This window comes from Amphibalanus amphitrite, unplaced genomic scaffold, assembly GCF_019059575.1.
Source record: "Amphibalanus amphitrite isolate SeventyFive unplaced genomic scaffold, NRLGWU_Aamphi_draft 000133F_arrow, whole genome shotgun sequence".
Classification (NCBI taxonomy): Eukaryota; Metazoa; Arthropoda; class Thecostraca; order Balanomorpha; family Balanidae; genus Amphibalanus; species Amphibalanus amphitrite.
The window spans coordinates 649696-665368 of NW_024881628.1; the positions used below are offsets into that span (position 1 = coordinate 649696).

Below are 15673 nucleotides of genomic sequence, written 5' to 3' on the forward strand. Positions count from 1 at the left end.
AGGGTCACGTGAGGTCAGGTCAATCAGTCACGTGGCCTCACCATTATACCTAAGTCCATGGGGGGGGGGGGGAGACATGTGGAAACTGTTATGGCATCGGAAAAAAATGATTTAACTACCTCAACCACATGAAATCGCGATTTCATGCACTCAATGCAACTTGCAAGGTTCCATCCTTCACTTTTGCATCGTTGACCTTGTGTGACGCTCTAAGATCACAAGAGTGTTTCGTCAATAACTCTCGGCCCAATTGAGATAGCCAATCGCAAAAGCCACCAATGGACTCCGGAAGACCTGCCCAATCGAATGCTATGCAATTACGACCTCCTTCAACCAGCTTCGCAACCTGAGGGGCTCTGAACGGACCTTGACTCCAGGTCAACACTCTAAATTAACCTCATCACAAAAACAAGTATATCATTCGACGCGCCTGAGCATGGCGAACACGATGGTGTCAAAATCACGGCACTGCAACCATTTTTACCGACGTCATTTACCAGATCTACCTTCTCCTTCTCCTTTGTACTTCAGCAACACCAAGAAGCACCTATAACAAAGCGGGTGAACTGTGAACTGCATTAATCTAACTTAATGAATATCTACAATCTACATAGCTTGCGAGTTCAGTTAAATGGCACCAGCCTTCAGCTTCGCTCTTATTTCTGAACGCTTCAGATTCGACCCAGTTACCAAACTGCATATTTCTGTACACGTGCATTGTATTACATAACTTAAACAAGTGCAGCGATCACATGCAAATAATAAACATAGACAGATGCAGGGCTCGGGGACCGTGGCGGGTGCGCCGTCTCCGGACCGGCTCCAGGGCGGCGCCCACCGCCCCCGGTCCCCGGCGGAGGGGCGTCTGGCGCCGCTCAAGGCGAGCACCACCGGCCGGCGGGCTCGCCCTCTAGCGGGCGGCCGGAGCCACGCGGTACCGACAGGACAGCGGAGCTCTCTCTCTCTCTCACTCTCTCAGACAGCGGCGCGGGTCGGCGGTCGTGGGGGCGGTCCGCCGTTTGCGGCCATACCCGGGACGGATCGGACTGGACCAGCCAGCCGACAGCTCGATAACGTGCGAGAGTCAGCCCGGCCTCACTCGTCGTCCGCAAACACACACTGCACAAACTCTGTGAAAACACACAACACAGACACAGTCAGGCTTCAGATATTACACTTGGAGTTAAGATACACTCTGCTTGGCATGAGCTATTCGAATTAGTTACACTAAGTGAAAAGTTATGTTTTCGCTGTTAACATAAGAACCACAATTCGCTTGAAGGTACCACATGGATGTGAAGAAGCGCTGCAGCCGTCCGTCACTCATAAGCTAATGCCAAAACCTTGTCGATACATAAATGACAGCCAGAACTAACGTTTTCTTGTTTTCCTTTGACTCACCGGAGTAGGAGATGCGACTGTCTCCGTCTTGGTCGATCTCAGCAACAATATCCTCGACTGAAACACACACATTTATGGTGTTACAATACATACAAGGAATGTTTTCAATGGTGCAATTTGTGCACTTAAGTAAACTTTCAAGAAAATGTAGGTACAATATAACAGTCAAATCAAAAGGGGCGTTTTCAGTGACCAGCGGCGTGCTGAAAAGGGGCCACTTCACAGATAATATACTCACTGTCCTCGAGGGGGATGTTCTTTCCAAGACTCCTGAGGACGTTCCAGATGTCCTTGGGGCTGATGGTACCGAAGTTCCGGCGGTCGAAGATCTGGAACATGATAAAGTCAGCATCGTTAAGAATTTACTTGATAATATGAAGGAAATGGTCCGCAATGCTACTCGAAGGCTCAGCAAAGGCAGTAAGGAAGCCTGGAACCAAATACTACTGACAAGTTCAGCAACATCTTTAAATGATCCAAGTCCACTTACTCTCTCCCCAAAGCGGTCGAACGAAGCCCGCCGTCTTACCTGGAAGGTCTGCCTGAGGTTGGCCTGCCTCTCGTGGTCAGCCTTGGCCAGCTCCTCCCTGCGGGACGTGCGGAAAGCCTCGACAAAGTCCTCGAATGTGATGATACCGTCACCATCCACGTCCGTCTTGGCCATGACCTCGTCCATCTCGGTATCGGTGATGTGGAGGTCGATGCTGCGCAGGACGTTGGTCAGGTGGACCGGGGAGATGTGGCCATCCTCGTCAGTGTCCAGCAGGTCAAACTGACGGCGCAGCGCTGAAAACAAAAGTGAAAGGAAACTCAATGCTAGTAAAGCAAATGCGTGAAAAGATATTCACTCGAACTCTGGCTGACATTAGTCAAAAGTTGCATCGTATGTATGGGTGACGGATTAAGCATCTCGGTCTAATCATTTACGGATAAACGGAACAACTTGATGTGATCTCTGCCGATCAGGAGCACTAAAATAAATGAATAGCCAAAAATATCGAGTTCCAACCGACGCTGACGACCTACTGGACGCATCTCAGACATCCCTTAGCGAGAGTCGTGACTGATTTCACCGTGACTTGACCCGCCCACAACTCACAGTCAATCTGCTCTCGGGGCATTTGGGCGACCTGGGCTGTCATTATGGTAGCTTCTGGTGCGTCTGTGCAGACCTGCTGCTTGGGCGCCGAGTTTGTGCGGTGAGCGGCAGACGGGACGAGGGAGACCAGCTGCCCTGACGGTGTCGACTGCGAGGAACGACGCCACGGCGCCGCTCTTATATCAGCACTTACGTCACAGGTGTGATCCCAGAGCTGACCAGTCACCGGCGTGTAAACTTTGCTCTCCGAGCACACACCCCCGCACGCCCAAACACACCTGGGACGGGGAAGGCGGCCGTCACGACGCCACCGCCGTGCCGTGCGGTGATTTAGTCTTTTCGCCACGCCGCATGACCTTGCACTTGATGTGTTGTTCAAAACAGTGGAGTACACCTGACCTTAGCGGCACTCAGGGACTGTTGTGGTTTCCGCGGTATACATCATTGGGTTCTGTTCAGTGGCTTGTCTAAAAGCTGTTTAACGAGTGAATATATTAACCCTCGCCCGCACATGGGGGTGGTGGTTGCCACACCCCCCCCCCCCCCAGGTAGTCTTTCTGCTCTGCACTCAACATTTTTCGAGCTAAAGTGCTGATTTTTCGTATAGCTGCTTCTCTATCCTTTCTCGATGTCCACTGAAAATTTCAAGTTTCTGTGATTTTTCGTTTCAGAGATATGACCTTATTTTTCAGGTCATGTCATGACCCAAATGACCAATTGTCAACATCTTGCGTTGGCTATGGGCCTTGTGAGCTTTTGACACCTTGATTTCGGCCTTTTTTGCCAGTCTTACCTCCCACCTATCATGGAACATGTTGTTCGACGATGTACAGATGTCAAGGTCAGGGTCAAGGTCAACCTAGGTCATCTAAAATAACTGCGTTTTAGGCACGCGTAATTTACTTTTCACGAAGTTTTTTGACTGCATTTTTGGTAAAAGCTTCTCAGATCATGATTTCATGTAATAACTAATATGGACACATAAACACTCGGTGCACACATCAGTATACACACAGACACACACAGACATACAAACACATAATTGACCTTGACCTAACTTGACCTGAAATGACCTCAGCAGCAAAAATGTGGTCGGGTAGTGTTACAAAGAGGTTCTAGCTGGCTTGGCACCAGAAAACGGCATCTTCATCGGTATATGCTAAGCAGCGCACTTGATATCCAACGGTGACCCAAAACAGCAACATTTTTTAGTTTGACCTGACCTGGAAGGTCAATGACTGACCTGAGAAGATAAAACTGGGTATCATTGTATTTGTCTCTTCCCAAAGAATCTTTTTGGTCTTTACCGCGAAGCTCTATCTCCAACAGGAACGAAATGGCGCGCGGGGGGGGTGGCAACCACCCCGCCCCATGTGCGTTCTAGGATGGGAAAATGGCATGTGCGGGCGAGGGTTAAAGAAGGATGCTTTTGAGTGTTTTAATATCCCAAAAAGTTTTCACTTAAAGTTCTTTGATTTTATTCTTTTTATGGTTAAATTGTTGACTTTTGAAATCCTGGTTCAAATTAATACAATGGAATGGTTAATATAATGGAAAATGGTTGACAAGTTCCCAATAAGGATAGCCAGTGGATCGGTACCATCTGGTGATCGTATGATGCTTTCATACCCAGGTCATCTTTGAAAAATGCTTTTAATCGGATATTTGGCGCATACCTAATTATGTGCTATCAGCATCACCAGTTCGCAAATGCACTGAGAAACTGCTTAGGTATCAATCCATCATTAGTTGTTTCTGTGGCGACCACATCCACGACCACATTGTTTCTGTGGCGGCTTCCTATTCCAATTCGTCAGGAAAAAGCTTACAAATATGTTCTCTAAGTTAAAAAGACGAATACGATGCTTAGGTAATCGTCCATTCGGAAAACATATTTAATTACAAAAAAGCAACGTCTTTTATAGCTGTCGATGTCAAACGGCGTTCTAAAATATCAAGTTTCCGATCGAATTTGCACACGCAGCCGGCAGCCCACAGCGAACATAGATCACCCAAATAACATTCGGATCACCGATCTACTATCCCTTTGATCTGACCGGCAATTCACCAAGCGGCATTGCAGTAAGGTTGGCAGCCGGCCGAGCGGGCTGCAGCTGCAGCCGGCCGAGCGGGCAGCTGCGGCAGCTGGCGCTCTGCGCATGCGCCGTGGACTTTGCACTGGAGTCATCCGATGTCTGCCGACCGGGTTTTGGTACGGCCGGTGCCAAGAGCGGCCAATTTGCGGCGCAATTCGCCGCTCGCGCCCGCCAGCCGCGCGATGACGGCGTGGAACGAGCCGGCGAAATACAGACGAGCGCCGCCGAACGCCGGGCAAATCAGCTAAACACGGCGGTCCCGAGTGGTTTACTTAGGATCACCTGAGGTGACAAGGGTTGTAAGCAATAGTTTGCGGAGGACAAACAGTTTCTTGTATGATGGAACTAGGAGATTTCTAAAGGGCAAGTTGGTATTATTTAGAACGGAGAGAGTTATTCCCGCATAGTTTTACGCTTCTGACTTGATGACAACACGTGAAGCAAGGAAGTTGATCTTAGTCCAGAAATACACTGTATGAATGTCGTCATTTGTGTATCGACACACGAGAGAGCCAGGCATTAGAAAAGAGAACAAGGAAAAGGACAAAAGAGACAATTGAGAGCAAACGACAGCATTTCATAGTGCATATGATTATGCACGTCACAAAACGGTGAACACGCACGTAACTAAGAGGTTTCAACGTGAGGCTGTCAGGTGTCAGGCGGGTACAACTGAAGCAATTTTCGTATACAATGCCTAAATTTAAACACCAGTTTTATAACTCGACCTGTGCTCTGGTCAAACAAACACAAACATCAAAACACGCGAATCATGGTGCTCAAATTAGCCCGTCATATGCTATCTCAACACTAGCTGAGGGCGTGAAGATACACACAGACCAGTCATCGTCAAGCACTGGCGACGAGAGGGAGGCACAATGGCCTCTCTAACGCCTGAATACGTGTCGATTGCCTCTCCAGCGGGCTGTAAGAAACGGCGAAAGCCCGGCACAAACTTAGCACACGGCACCGACGCCCGGTGCAGCGTCCGGATGCAGAGAGTTTGACTCTTAAGCCGCAGTGATACACGTGACGGAGGCACTGCTCTCCAGAAATGGACGACGAACGGAGCGTTTCGGAGACCAGACGGAAAAGCCCAGTTTTGTATCTACTCATGATGACTGGTTCACAATTTCACTATAAAACACAAGTCAGCATGATAATATTACATTATAATGATAATATTGCATGATAATGTCATTTTTTTCTAAAGAGGTTTTGAGGTAGCACAATCTATCAGAAGCAATAACAAATTTCTACATCTCTTGGGGTTAATTTCTCGCGAGGCCTTATAGCCCTTCGATATTGTGCAACATGGATTTCAAGGGCCTGCTTACATGTGCTGGACCAGCCAATGACTCATGATTTTACGTAGAGCCAACCATTGATCAACTAACGGATTCAATCAAACGATCGCAATTTTATTAGGGAGTTAGCGCCACCACCTTGCAGCTCGTCGTAAGCCTCTTGGCCATTTGTATGCTCGAAGAAAGCACTCACCAGGGAGTTATAAAAGCTTGCACAGCTGCAGAGCTGCACAATGCATATACAAACAGACAAAACAACACACACCTATAGAGGCTGTGTAAACACGTTACTTGTTTGTCATTGTTTGTCTATTTGTAAGGTGTTCCCCTGTTACAGGCTACCGCTTATGTAGGTTTAGCCATTCCTTAAAACACGTCATCGTGTGACATTTCACAAAGCGTGGAGAAAAGAAGGAGCGGTCCGATACCTCCGGAAGCTGGCTACTGTAAAAGACCATGTAGGAAGTATGTATGTACCGAATAATGTCTTCGAACGAACGACCATGAGTACTGAGTATATATCTATCTATAGCATCATGTAACAAAACCAGAAGGCAGAGTTGCTTTTACAGTGAGTTTGATGTGTACTCAGCTCATATTGTAACCACATACCCACATGAGCCGATTTCGCTGACTCACGAATCAGGGCTTCAATTTCTAACAGTATCCCTCAAATCAATTTTCGCAAAGTTCCAAGTCAAATTATTTTCTGTTGGCTTAAAGCTAACTTCCAATAAGCGATCTTCATAGCTGACTCATTGTATTTTATTTCCGCCCCACCGCGCACCCACTCATCCCATGATATCAGACGGTGACTCCAGCTCTGACGTCACACCACTCCCATATGACGTCATCAGTCTGTCTGCCGATCTGAGGCTGCGGCCAACTCGGGAGCGGTCCGACTTGGTTCGGCAGTGGCCGCACTGCCTCGCGTCACATCCAGACAGAAGGTCAAGTGTCAGTTTAGCCCTCTCTGGCCGAGCGAAGGTCTAATGTCGGGATATGTGTCACTCTGTCCTTTTTCATAGCTCATAACGAGCACGTATTCCTTGTTAGTAAACTATTTCTAAATTGCTTCTGACTTCATGAATCAGACCAAATCTAGTTGGGCATAAACAAAATTTTTCGAATTTAATATTCCTGAGTCGTAAGTCCCGACATCATCGATGGCAATCGAATCCACTCATTTTCACCAATGACCACGATTCAGCTATTCTGAATTTTAATAACCGTGCTACAAAGCCCAAAAACGCATCACGTGTAACCCTACTCCTCTAACAGTAACTGCAGGTGAGGTTACCCTCAATCTGTCATCAGATATCAATCCTAGCACGGGGCACGGGGCGAAAAGTGATTATATCAGTGACTCAGGGGCTGACTGATGTCTCTCAGTGACTGAGACAACTCAGCTGGCACGCTTCACCTCCAGACCGTTAGTTGTGCGACGCTGACGGCGCACACGAATTAGCGTCACAACGTCAGCATACATCACCGTCAGCTGAGGGCGGAACTGATGTCGCCATCAGCAGAACGACCCCATTCCGCACTCGTCAGTGCCAGCACTGGGACACAGTGATGGTCCCTGAAGTACTCCATACAGCAGTCCAGTAATCTTATGATTCCCTTAAATCTCGACGTCAAAGGTCACTTCTCTGAGACCTTAGGCTATAGTGATCACTAGAAATTTCATTGGTCTTACGGTTTGGTTACAAGAAATATCATTTCTTTGTCTTATGGTCGGTAAAGATTCCATGATTTCATAGTCAGATCATTGGAAATCCATATGTTCCGACGACATAACAGTGAAAGCTACTGGTATGTCGGTAGTCTTTTTGTAGCAAGACTCGCTTCATTGCTAGCGGTCATTGGAATTTCGGGCGACACAAAACACCACAGAACCGCACAACCAAGAGCAACAAACGAGCTTTCTGGAAACAATTCCACTGCCATGTCAACCAGACAGGCACTAACAAACGTCTTTACGACAGACAAAACACTACTTTGCCGTCAGCTAGGAAAGCGGGCGCCGAGCAGCGAGCCTTAATTCAGAGCCGCTGACTACCGAGCTGGCGCAGTCGCTCAGGAGCCCGGACGTAGGATATGCTTCATAACAAGGTAAACAGCTCGATCAGGGGTGACGCTAGGGGTCATGGGTGTCGTATGTCAGTGACGCGGGCGGGAGCAGGCTGGCACAGAGTTGGCAGGCGTCGCTCTGGCTGGGACGTTTCGGGGCTGGCGAACGGTGGCAGCGTCAGGGCTAGAAGTGTCTCACTTTGTGAGGATCACAGTTCAACTGTGATATACTTAATTAATTTTCCAGGTCCTCTATTCAGGGAGCAAGTTAACCCTTTCAATGTATTTTAGTTAGAAATTTGAAAAAAAAAAACAAGAACCCCAAATAAGAAATGTGTGCGCCCAAATGAGAAATAAATGGCCCAAATCGGTTTCCCATGGACGTAGTCAGTAGTTTTTGACAGCCCGAGTAATACTAAATGTAGAGAAATCTCTGCAACAACAAGCAGGCTCGACAAAATTAATTACAACGCAGTAACTCAGTGGCTTTAGAACGACAGCGCTCGGATTCAGGCCGGCCGCTAAGACTAAATGTCAAACCACGCTCCACCAACTCTCTCAGCGTCGACACTCGATCCCTGCCGTGTAAAATTATTGGTGCGAAATGTCAGAGACACAGTAGGGGTTGAGATCGGTTTGTTTGTAATGACGCTATCTTGAGCAACACAAACATTCCACAGTCCGGCGGTCGAAACTCTGGCCAACGCTGTCTGGCCGACCCCTCTCGCGGATCATCAAACGGTCGGCTGATGTGCCAGACGGGCTCACATATTGAGCATTGTGGTGTTGAAAAATGAGCAGACGATGGCTGGTTTATGTGCCTACAAACGTGAGGCATGGACGAGCAATGGTTCATCAAGACTCAGCCGTTTATACGCAGGGTGTGGGTGATAACGACTGTGTAAACCACTGATACTGTTCACGGTCAATTGTGTTTGGATGACTTGATGTCAGCCTTGATGGATGTGAAAATGCTAACTATCTGCCATTGGATACGCCACGTAAATTTAAGTAAGTGACACATATAAAATCTGAGATGCTTGTCACTTGAGCGTAAGCTATGAAATGGAAGGCACTGTTACGCCAACCCAAAACTGAGAACCACAGTAACACATGGGTATCAGACTCGCAATTCCTAAAGCAAAAATGGACATATATGTACCTACACATCAGTTAATACATTATTTAACTCGCTGGAGCTACTCAGGGGCCAGCCCGATGCCGCGCGGGTCCCTCTGCACCCGCTGCTGCCGGCGCTCTGTTCCAGTACCGGCTGCTGGCACGGACCCAGACAGGTCTTGGACGCCGGCCGGCCGGCGCCGCGTTTTGAGAAGTGTGAGCTCGCGATCCCGGAGATCGTATGTGACTGGCCGATTGCTGGAACCGAGTTGTGGAAAGCGCAGGTGGCACGGTCGTCTCGGATCCAGCCAAAATAGACCGGCTCGACGTTTTCACACAGGGAAGCAGTGAAGCGATAAACGGTCGGCTCACCAGCCTGTCGACAGACAAACGGCCTTTGTTCCACAGTCACACCCTTTTACTCGTGACCAAGTTGGCGCGGTGCTTCCGACGCCAGGGGACCAATTCGTCCCTCTCAAACGTGCTCCCCCTTTCCTGGACCGATGGCATCGCACTGAGGCCAATCAGGAACTGAGGTATATCCGTTCCACGTAATGGCAGTAGGGCTGTAGAATGTAGCGCCATCGGCGCGTGATTTTACTAGTTAGCGACAGGCCGGGTGTCTGCCGTGAGTTGTAACTACGATTTACGACGAACTGGTCTGTGCTTCACAAGTGGACAGAGCACATATAGTTGGCGAAACTGATTGCAGAGCTTTGGTCTGTGAGCCGTTTAAGCTGTAGAGTGTAGAGTTATTTAAACAGCCTGAATTTCTCATGATCATCCTGTTATCTGACTAACAAGTGGATCAGTACTACCAGTTCGTGAAAATGATGAGACAAGTCGACAGAACCGGAAACCCGTACTTAAATAAACTCTTTCAAACGGTTAGCAATTAAACCACTAGAGCCCACAATCACGTTACTCCTGAGCGGGTGAACCGGTCCAGATTTGGGACTAAAATTAAAGCAAGCAGCCACAAACAGCTTAGTTCGAACCAATTAATACCTCAATACTTTCGAGCAAATGTCAGAAGCCTCCATGACCGAATTGGACTACAAACGATGTGCTAAGCTCGTGAGGCTTGGCTGTAGCACCGTAGAGTTTGGCTCCGTCAGTGTCGACTTTGTTCATTGTTGTGTTTTCACCGACATGTCAAACCTGGAAAGCACGTCGAGCAGAAGTCCCTGCCGTTGACCTAAGACACTGTCTGAGGTCAGCGACGTTGGGGACAAAGCTTGATCAATAAGGCTCTGGGGCTCAAGGTTAGATACTGGGGCCTATGAGGGTCACCGGCCAGCCAGGGAAGTGGAGGAGCTGTCATTGGATTGGGTAGGGCACGACTCAATAGAGGTCACTGGACGGAGCGATTCTTGGTGGAATCATTGACGGTCACTGAGCGGCTCAATCCAGTGGGTCACTGGGCGGACCAGTACGGGGTCACTGGAGTACTGGGCGGGACAGTCTTCAGTGTAAGGCCAATTGCCGAGGCCGTCCTGACTCCTCTGTCCAGTGGTGGAGGGGTTACTGTAAGGCCAGTGAGGGGTCACCGGGCGGGGCAGTTCAGTGTCGGGTTCACTGGGCGGGGCAGTAGACAGTCCAGCGAGGGGCCGCTGGGCGAGGCAATGGGCAGTCCAGTGAGGGGTCGCTGGGCGGGGCAATGGGCAGTCCAGTGAGGGTTCACTGGGCGGGGCAGTGGGCAGTCCAGTGAGGGTTCACTGGGCGGGGCAGTTCACTAGGTGGGTCAGTTGGCAGCCAGTGAGGGTCACTGTGAGGCCAGTGTGGAATCACTGGGCGGGGCGATGCTCAGTGTGGGGTCACTGGGCGGGGCAGCGTGGGGTCACTGGGCGGGGCAGTGGGCAGTAGAGTGAGGGACACTGAGGGGGGGGGGGACGCAGTGGGCAGTCCAGCGGATGTTCACTGGGCGGGGAAATCGGCAGTCCAGCGAGGTGTCACTGGGCGGGGCAGAGTGGGGTCACTGGGCGGGGCAGTGTGGAGTCACTGGGCGGGGCGATACTCAGTGTGGGGTCACTGGGCGGGGCGATACTCAGTGAAGGGTCACTGGGCGGGGCGATACTCAGTGAAGTGTCACTGGGCGGGGCGATGCTCAGCGAGGGGTCACTGGGCGGGGCATTGTGGGGTCACTGGGCGGGGCAGTGTGGAGTCACTGGGCGGGGCGATACTCAGTGTGGGGTCACTGGGCGGGGCGATACTCAGTGAAGGGTCACTGGGCGGGGCGATATGCAGCGAGGGGTCACTGGGCGGGGCAGTGTGGAGTCACTGGGCGGGGCAGTGTGGAGTCACTGGGCGGGGCGATATGCAGCGAGGGGTCACTGGGCGGGACCGGCGCCAGACAGGCGGATGGTCTGGTCGGCCCGGATATTTCCCGGAGCCGGGTGGCGCTGCCCCGCTCTGTTATCGGACATGACTGACCCGCTCCGCCATAACCCGGATTAGGGGGAGCGCTGGGGACGACCAGGGCCCGCCGGGCTGAGGGAATGGTCGCGACGCTAAGATGGGCTCCGTCGACAGACAAAATCCAAACAGAAACCGTCTGCGGTGGCCGTCGTCCGGAGCCAGTCGAGAATGCATTCAATAGTTGTTTCTTACCGAACTGATAGCGGTTTAGCCTAAAACAAGTTTTTGAGCACATATTTTGATGTTTGAATGCTCAATAAATTTGTGGGCTTTCATCAGACTTCAACGTTTTGGTTGACCATGGCATGGAAAATAAACGATTGAAGCTGGTCAGGTATTGATAACTCATCAGCGTACTTGCGTACGCAAGGCATACCGGACCTTATTCACTTGCAAACGTCATGGAACTGACCTTCCATGCAAACATTGAGTCACTCGTCACAGTTGCCAACAACTCGTCGCGAGATAGACTCGTCACGAAAAGTCCCACACAAAGAACATCAACAGTTCAGCTAATCCATCGTCAGTACCTTTTCCTCGAAGTTCGAACAAGGTAAAATCAAAGCCAAAAGTCATACTTAAAGGGACTGTCCCACCTTTGCATTAGTTCTGAGTTGAGATAGCCAAGTTGGCGGCCAGGTTCAGAAACCACTATATATCCTGGTCGCAATATCCTCAGTTTTGTGGTGTTAAAGAAATTCGTTCCCTTCATTTGAAAAGTGGGCCTTAGCTAAGGCCCTATCTCTTAACTATTAACGGCCATTTGATGACGTCATTACTCATTTGCCTTTTGAACGCCTGTCACACATTCAAGTGAAGTATCACTTGATTTACGAATAAGCCAATCAGAGACACTCTTGTTATTGTATGAGCCGCGTCATATTTGAGAGCAAATATATTTGCTGACAAATTTCCCCTCACATTGACATGAAGTAAATCCTTCATTACGTCACAGATTCGATATAAATGACGTCACGATGAAATATGAAAGTCGCAATATCTCAAAAAGTATACGATGAAAACGCGTAAAAACTTGCAGAATTCGTCAGAATATCATGAGTAACATTTCCGAATCCTAAACGGTATTTTTTTTGAAGGTGGGATAGTCCCTTTAATACGGTGAGCTTTCGGCTTCAAGCCTTTGTCAAACCAACAAAATGACCCAATGATTCTTCACGTATCTAGGCTCGCTATGTTCGTCACAAAAGCACTTAAAGGGACTATCCCACCTTCTAAAATGTTGTTAAAACCAGTTAAATTGTGCCCGACTTTATAGATTGGATGACCAGGAATACGGTTCTGGCATTTATTTTTCATTAAACATCTTAGGCTTCCCATATTCCAAACACAAACTTTCAAATATGTGACGTCACAGTATGTGATCATCAGTTCCCTTACACCGCTGAGAGTGTCCATTTTGGTGCACATTCCCTCATATCGACCAACCTCCTTGCACGACATTGGACATTTGGAGCCTTCACACTCCCCAGTAGCATCATGAAAATGACAGCCGGCCAAGTAAAATCGACTAAAACGAGGTGATTTGGCGTGCACCTGCACAGCGGTGCTGAGTGTTGCCAGGCATCTGGCATCGTTGGTACGTCGGACCTCGTTGACCCCGTTCCGTTCCAGGTGTGATGGTGTGGCGATTAGAGCAAAACAGAACGGTAAGTCGTCACAAACATGAGCGGAGCCAACCGAGACAGTAAACAGAGGAGCGATGGTGGGGGCCGTATCAGCCAGATGGTGATCGTTTTCTGAATCAAAACCACAATAATGAGTGAATAATGATCGCCTAATACCGACGCAGCAAATGGGTCAAGAGATTCATCAGTGACCATCACCACAAAACTTGATGCACACACGAAAACTTTGCATAAATTAAGACTTCAATAGCCTATGCCTTTACATTTATATTGATAAATTTAGGGAAACAGTGAAATGTGCAATGTGCATTTTATTATGCAACAGGGACGAAACACAGCAAAGCAATTAAATTAGTACACGCTATTCAACATCAAACAGCTATCAAACTTGCAAAACAGTCTGAAATACCACCTGCACAACACACCGAGCACATTGCCCACCTGTTTCTGTCATTTCCAGTGTAGTTGTTCGCAGCTAAAATACTCCGTAACATTTCAGACAAATCAGCAGTTGCGAGTAAAAGAAGAAGGCCAACTAATCACATAAACACAACAAGAGCCTAGCACAAACAAGCCATTTCCACAACCACCTCTGCCCCTCACTATTCCCATTACAACGTCCACCTACTGCGTGCCACTCTGCGTCAAATTCGAGGGCGTCAGCGTGTCCTCCCTCTCATACACAGTCGGCTGGGAGGCGATCCGGACGCTCTTCGCTCCATCGGCCGACACTCTGCGGGTCACACTGGGACTGGCTCGCGGCTCGAACCCGGTCGGCCGGCGCCGAGAGAGGTCGGAGGCGCCTGAGGAGCGCCCGGTGTCCTCTCCACGAGGGGAGAGCGAGTCGGCAGTGCCGGTGAGCGGCGCCAGCTCCTCTGAGGTCGCCTTGGCGCTGCGGTGCCGGCGGTCCATCCACCACTGGACGCAGTAGAGGCTGAGAGCGATACACACCACGCCGACAATCACAGAGCCGATGGCGAGGGTGAAGAGCCAGTTGGAGGCGGCGCGGTTCTGCGCCAGCTCGTCGGCCGGACGCACCACCTTGATGTTGCACATGTGGTAGACGGGAGGCGGCGCCTGCGCGGAGGCGCGGTCCAGGTGAGAGGACATCCAGCCGCGGTCGCAGACGCACCAGAGGTCGTCGTCGGGCCGGCCGTGATGACACTCCACCTTCTGCGGCCGGTTCTTATCGAAGCGGAGCACCTCTCCCTTGGCGGAGTCGTGAAAGAACTGAAGGTCCTCCTCTGTGAGGGCGGACATCAGCTGCCGGCACTGGTTACTCTCCGGGACGTAGGCCATCGTCGGCAGAGCTCCCGGGTTCTGCGGCTTGGCCGAGTCGCAGCGCGGCACCGGCGTGCAGCGCAGCTTGGACGGGTTGAAGTAGTTGCGGTGGCCGTTGTACTTGTGGAAGCAGTTGACGGCGGCGCAGCCGTTCAGCGGGTCCTGGTCGACCGACACACAGCTGCTGACATCGTACGGGGAGTAGTAGTCCTCCATGACGGCCGAGACGGGGCCGTAGCGGCTCACCGTCGTGTTGAACTGGACAGTGTGCTGGAACGAGTGATCGTTGTAGCGGATGGTGATCTCGCACTCGCCCACGCGGTTGTAGATGTAGAGGTTCGGGTACAGCAGCGTGATGTTGGTGGTGTGACCCGGAGTCAGGATGCCCATGTAGCCACCGATCAGCACCATCGACTCGCACTCGGCGTCCTGCACTGAAAAATGCTGACAGCAGAGTTTCATTTCCGCTCGCAGCTCCAGCGGTCCACCGCCGTTGTTCAGCACCGTCAGATAAAACGTCAGGACCATGTCGTCCTTGTGAAGAGGCATTATGCCTTGGTCTTTGATCAGTATGGGTCCGGCCTTGCTCTCCGTCTGTTTGGGAGTTGGCGGCGCCGGCTGGTTGGTGGCCGTATCGACCGGCTCGGGAAGGTCCGGCAGACCCGACAGCTTCTCCTCCATCATCGACGTCACCGTGCTCGACATCAGCATCATCAGAGCCAGCGTCTCCAGCAGACCCAGGCGTGGGCAGCGTGGTATCGTCATCGGAGTGAGGCTTTAGTGGTAGTGGCTTTGCTACAACCGGGTTAACTTTGCCAGGCTGTTCAACAAAAGGTTGTCGGGAATGTCGCATGAAAACGCTGCTTTTCTCACAGATTCTTTACTCACTACCAAACGCCAACGTTGTTTTTTTTTAGAGATGTTCGCCGAAAATTGGCCAAAAAGTGAGTAATATGAACATTCAAGGCATGGAGATTGTATTGGATTGATGGATTTATTATGGCTGGTTACGAATTATTCGGAAAAGGCTCGTGCTTTTAGTCGCAGGCACTTGACATGCTCGATGCCCATTTCCAGATTAACGCGCATTCTGATGAGTGCCACCATAGTGCCACTATGAACATGGCTGAATAAATCCACATCTTCAGTTGTGATAAGAATGATTGCTAAGGAGCCCATCTAAAAGCGCACACAATCTGACACCTCCCACGTAGTTTTAGAGTCTTGCCGTTG

General features: G+C 50.1%; 2 protein-coding genes across 6 annotated transcripts in view; both read right to left on the bottom strand.

The window, feature by feature from the left end:
- Nucleotides 1–699: 699 nt before the first annotated feature.
- The window catches only part of LOC122382103 (centromere protein X-like), a 72416-nt gene continuing 57442 nt past the window's right edge, over nucleotides 700–15673 (bottom strand). For 4 of the 5 annotated variants that reach the window (XM_043367034.1, XM_043367037.1, XM_043367035.1 and 1 more), the window contains exons 4-7: nucleotides 1931–2187; nucleotides 1640–1730; nucleotides 1402–1458; nucleotides 700–1130 (exon numbers count right to left, since the gene is read on the bottom strand). In XM_043367034.1, coding sequence (XP_043222969.1) covers nucleotides 1096–1130; nucleotides 1402–1458; nucleotides 1640–1730; nucleotides 1931–2077 — 330 coding nt within the window. In that variant the 5' untranslated portion in view covers nucleotides 2078–2187 and the 3' untranslated portion in view covers nucleotides 700–1095. Of the gene's footprint in view, nucleotides 1131–1401; nucleotides 1459–1639; nucleotides 1731–1930; nucleotides 2188–2500; nucleotides 2706–15673 lie in introns of those variants that run through there. The other variant, XM_043367033.1, reaches the window with a different exon arrangement.
- Nucleotides 12930–15428, bottom strand: LOC122382099. Its single transcript, XM_043367028.1, has one exon. It carries the CDS (start codon nucleotides 15203–15205, stop codon nucleotides 13784–13786), a length of 1422 nt encoding a protein of 473 aa, XP_043222963.1. The 5' UTR covers nucleotides 15206–15428; the 3' UTR covers nucleotides 12930–13783.

Coding starts and splice junctions, on each gene's coding strand:
- LOC122382099 (XM_043367028.1), bottom strand. CDS start 15,205: ATGACGATACCACGCTGCCCACGCCTGGGTCTGCTGGAGACGCTGGCT.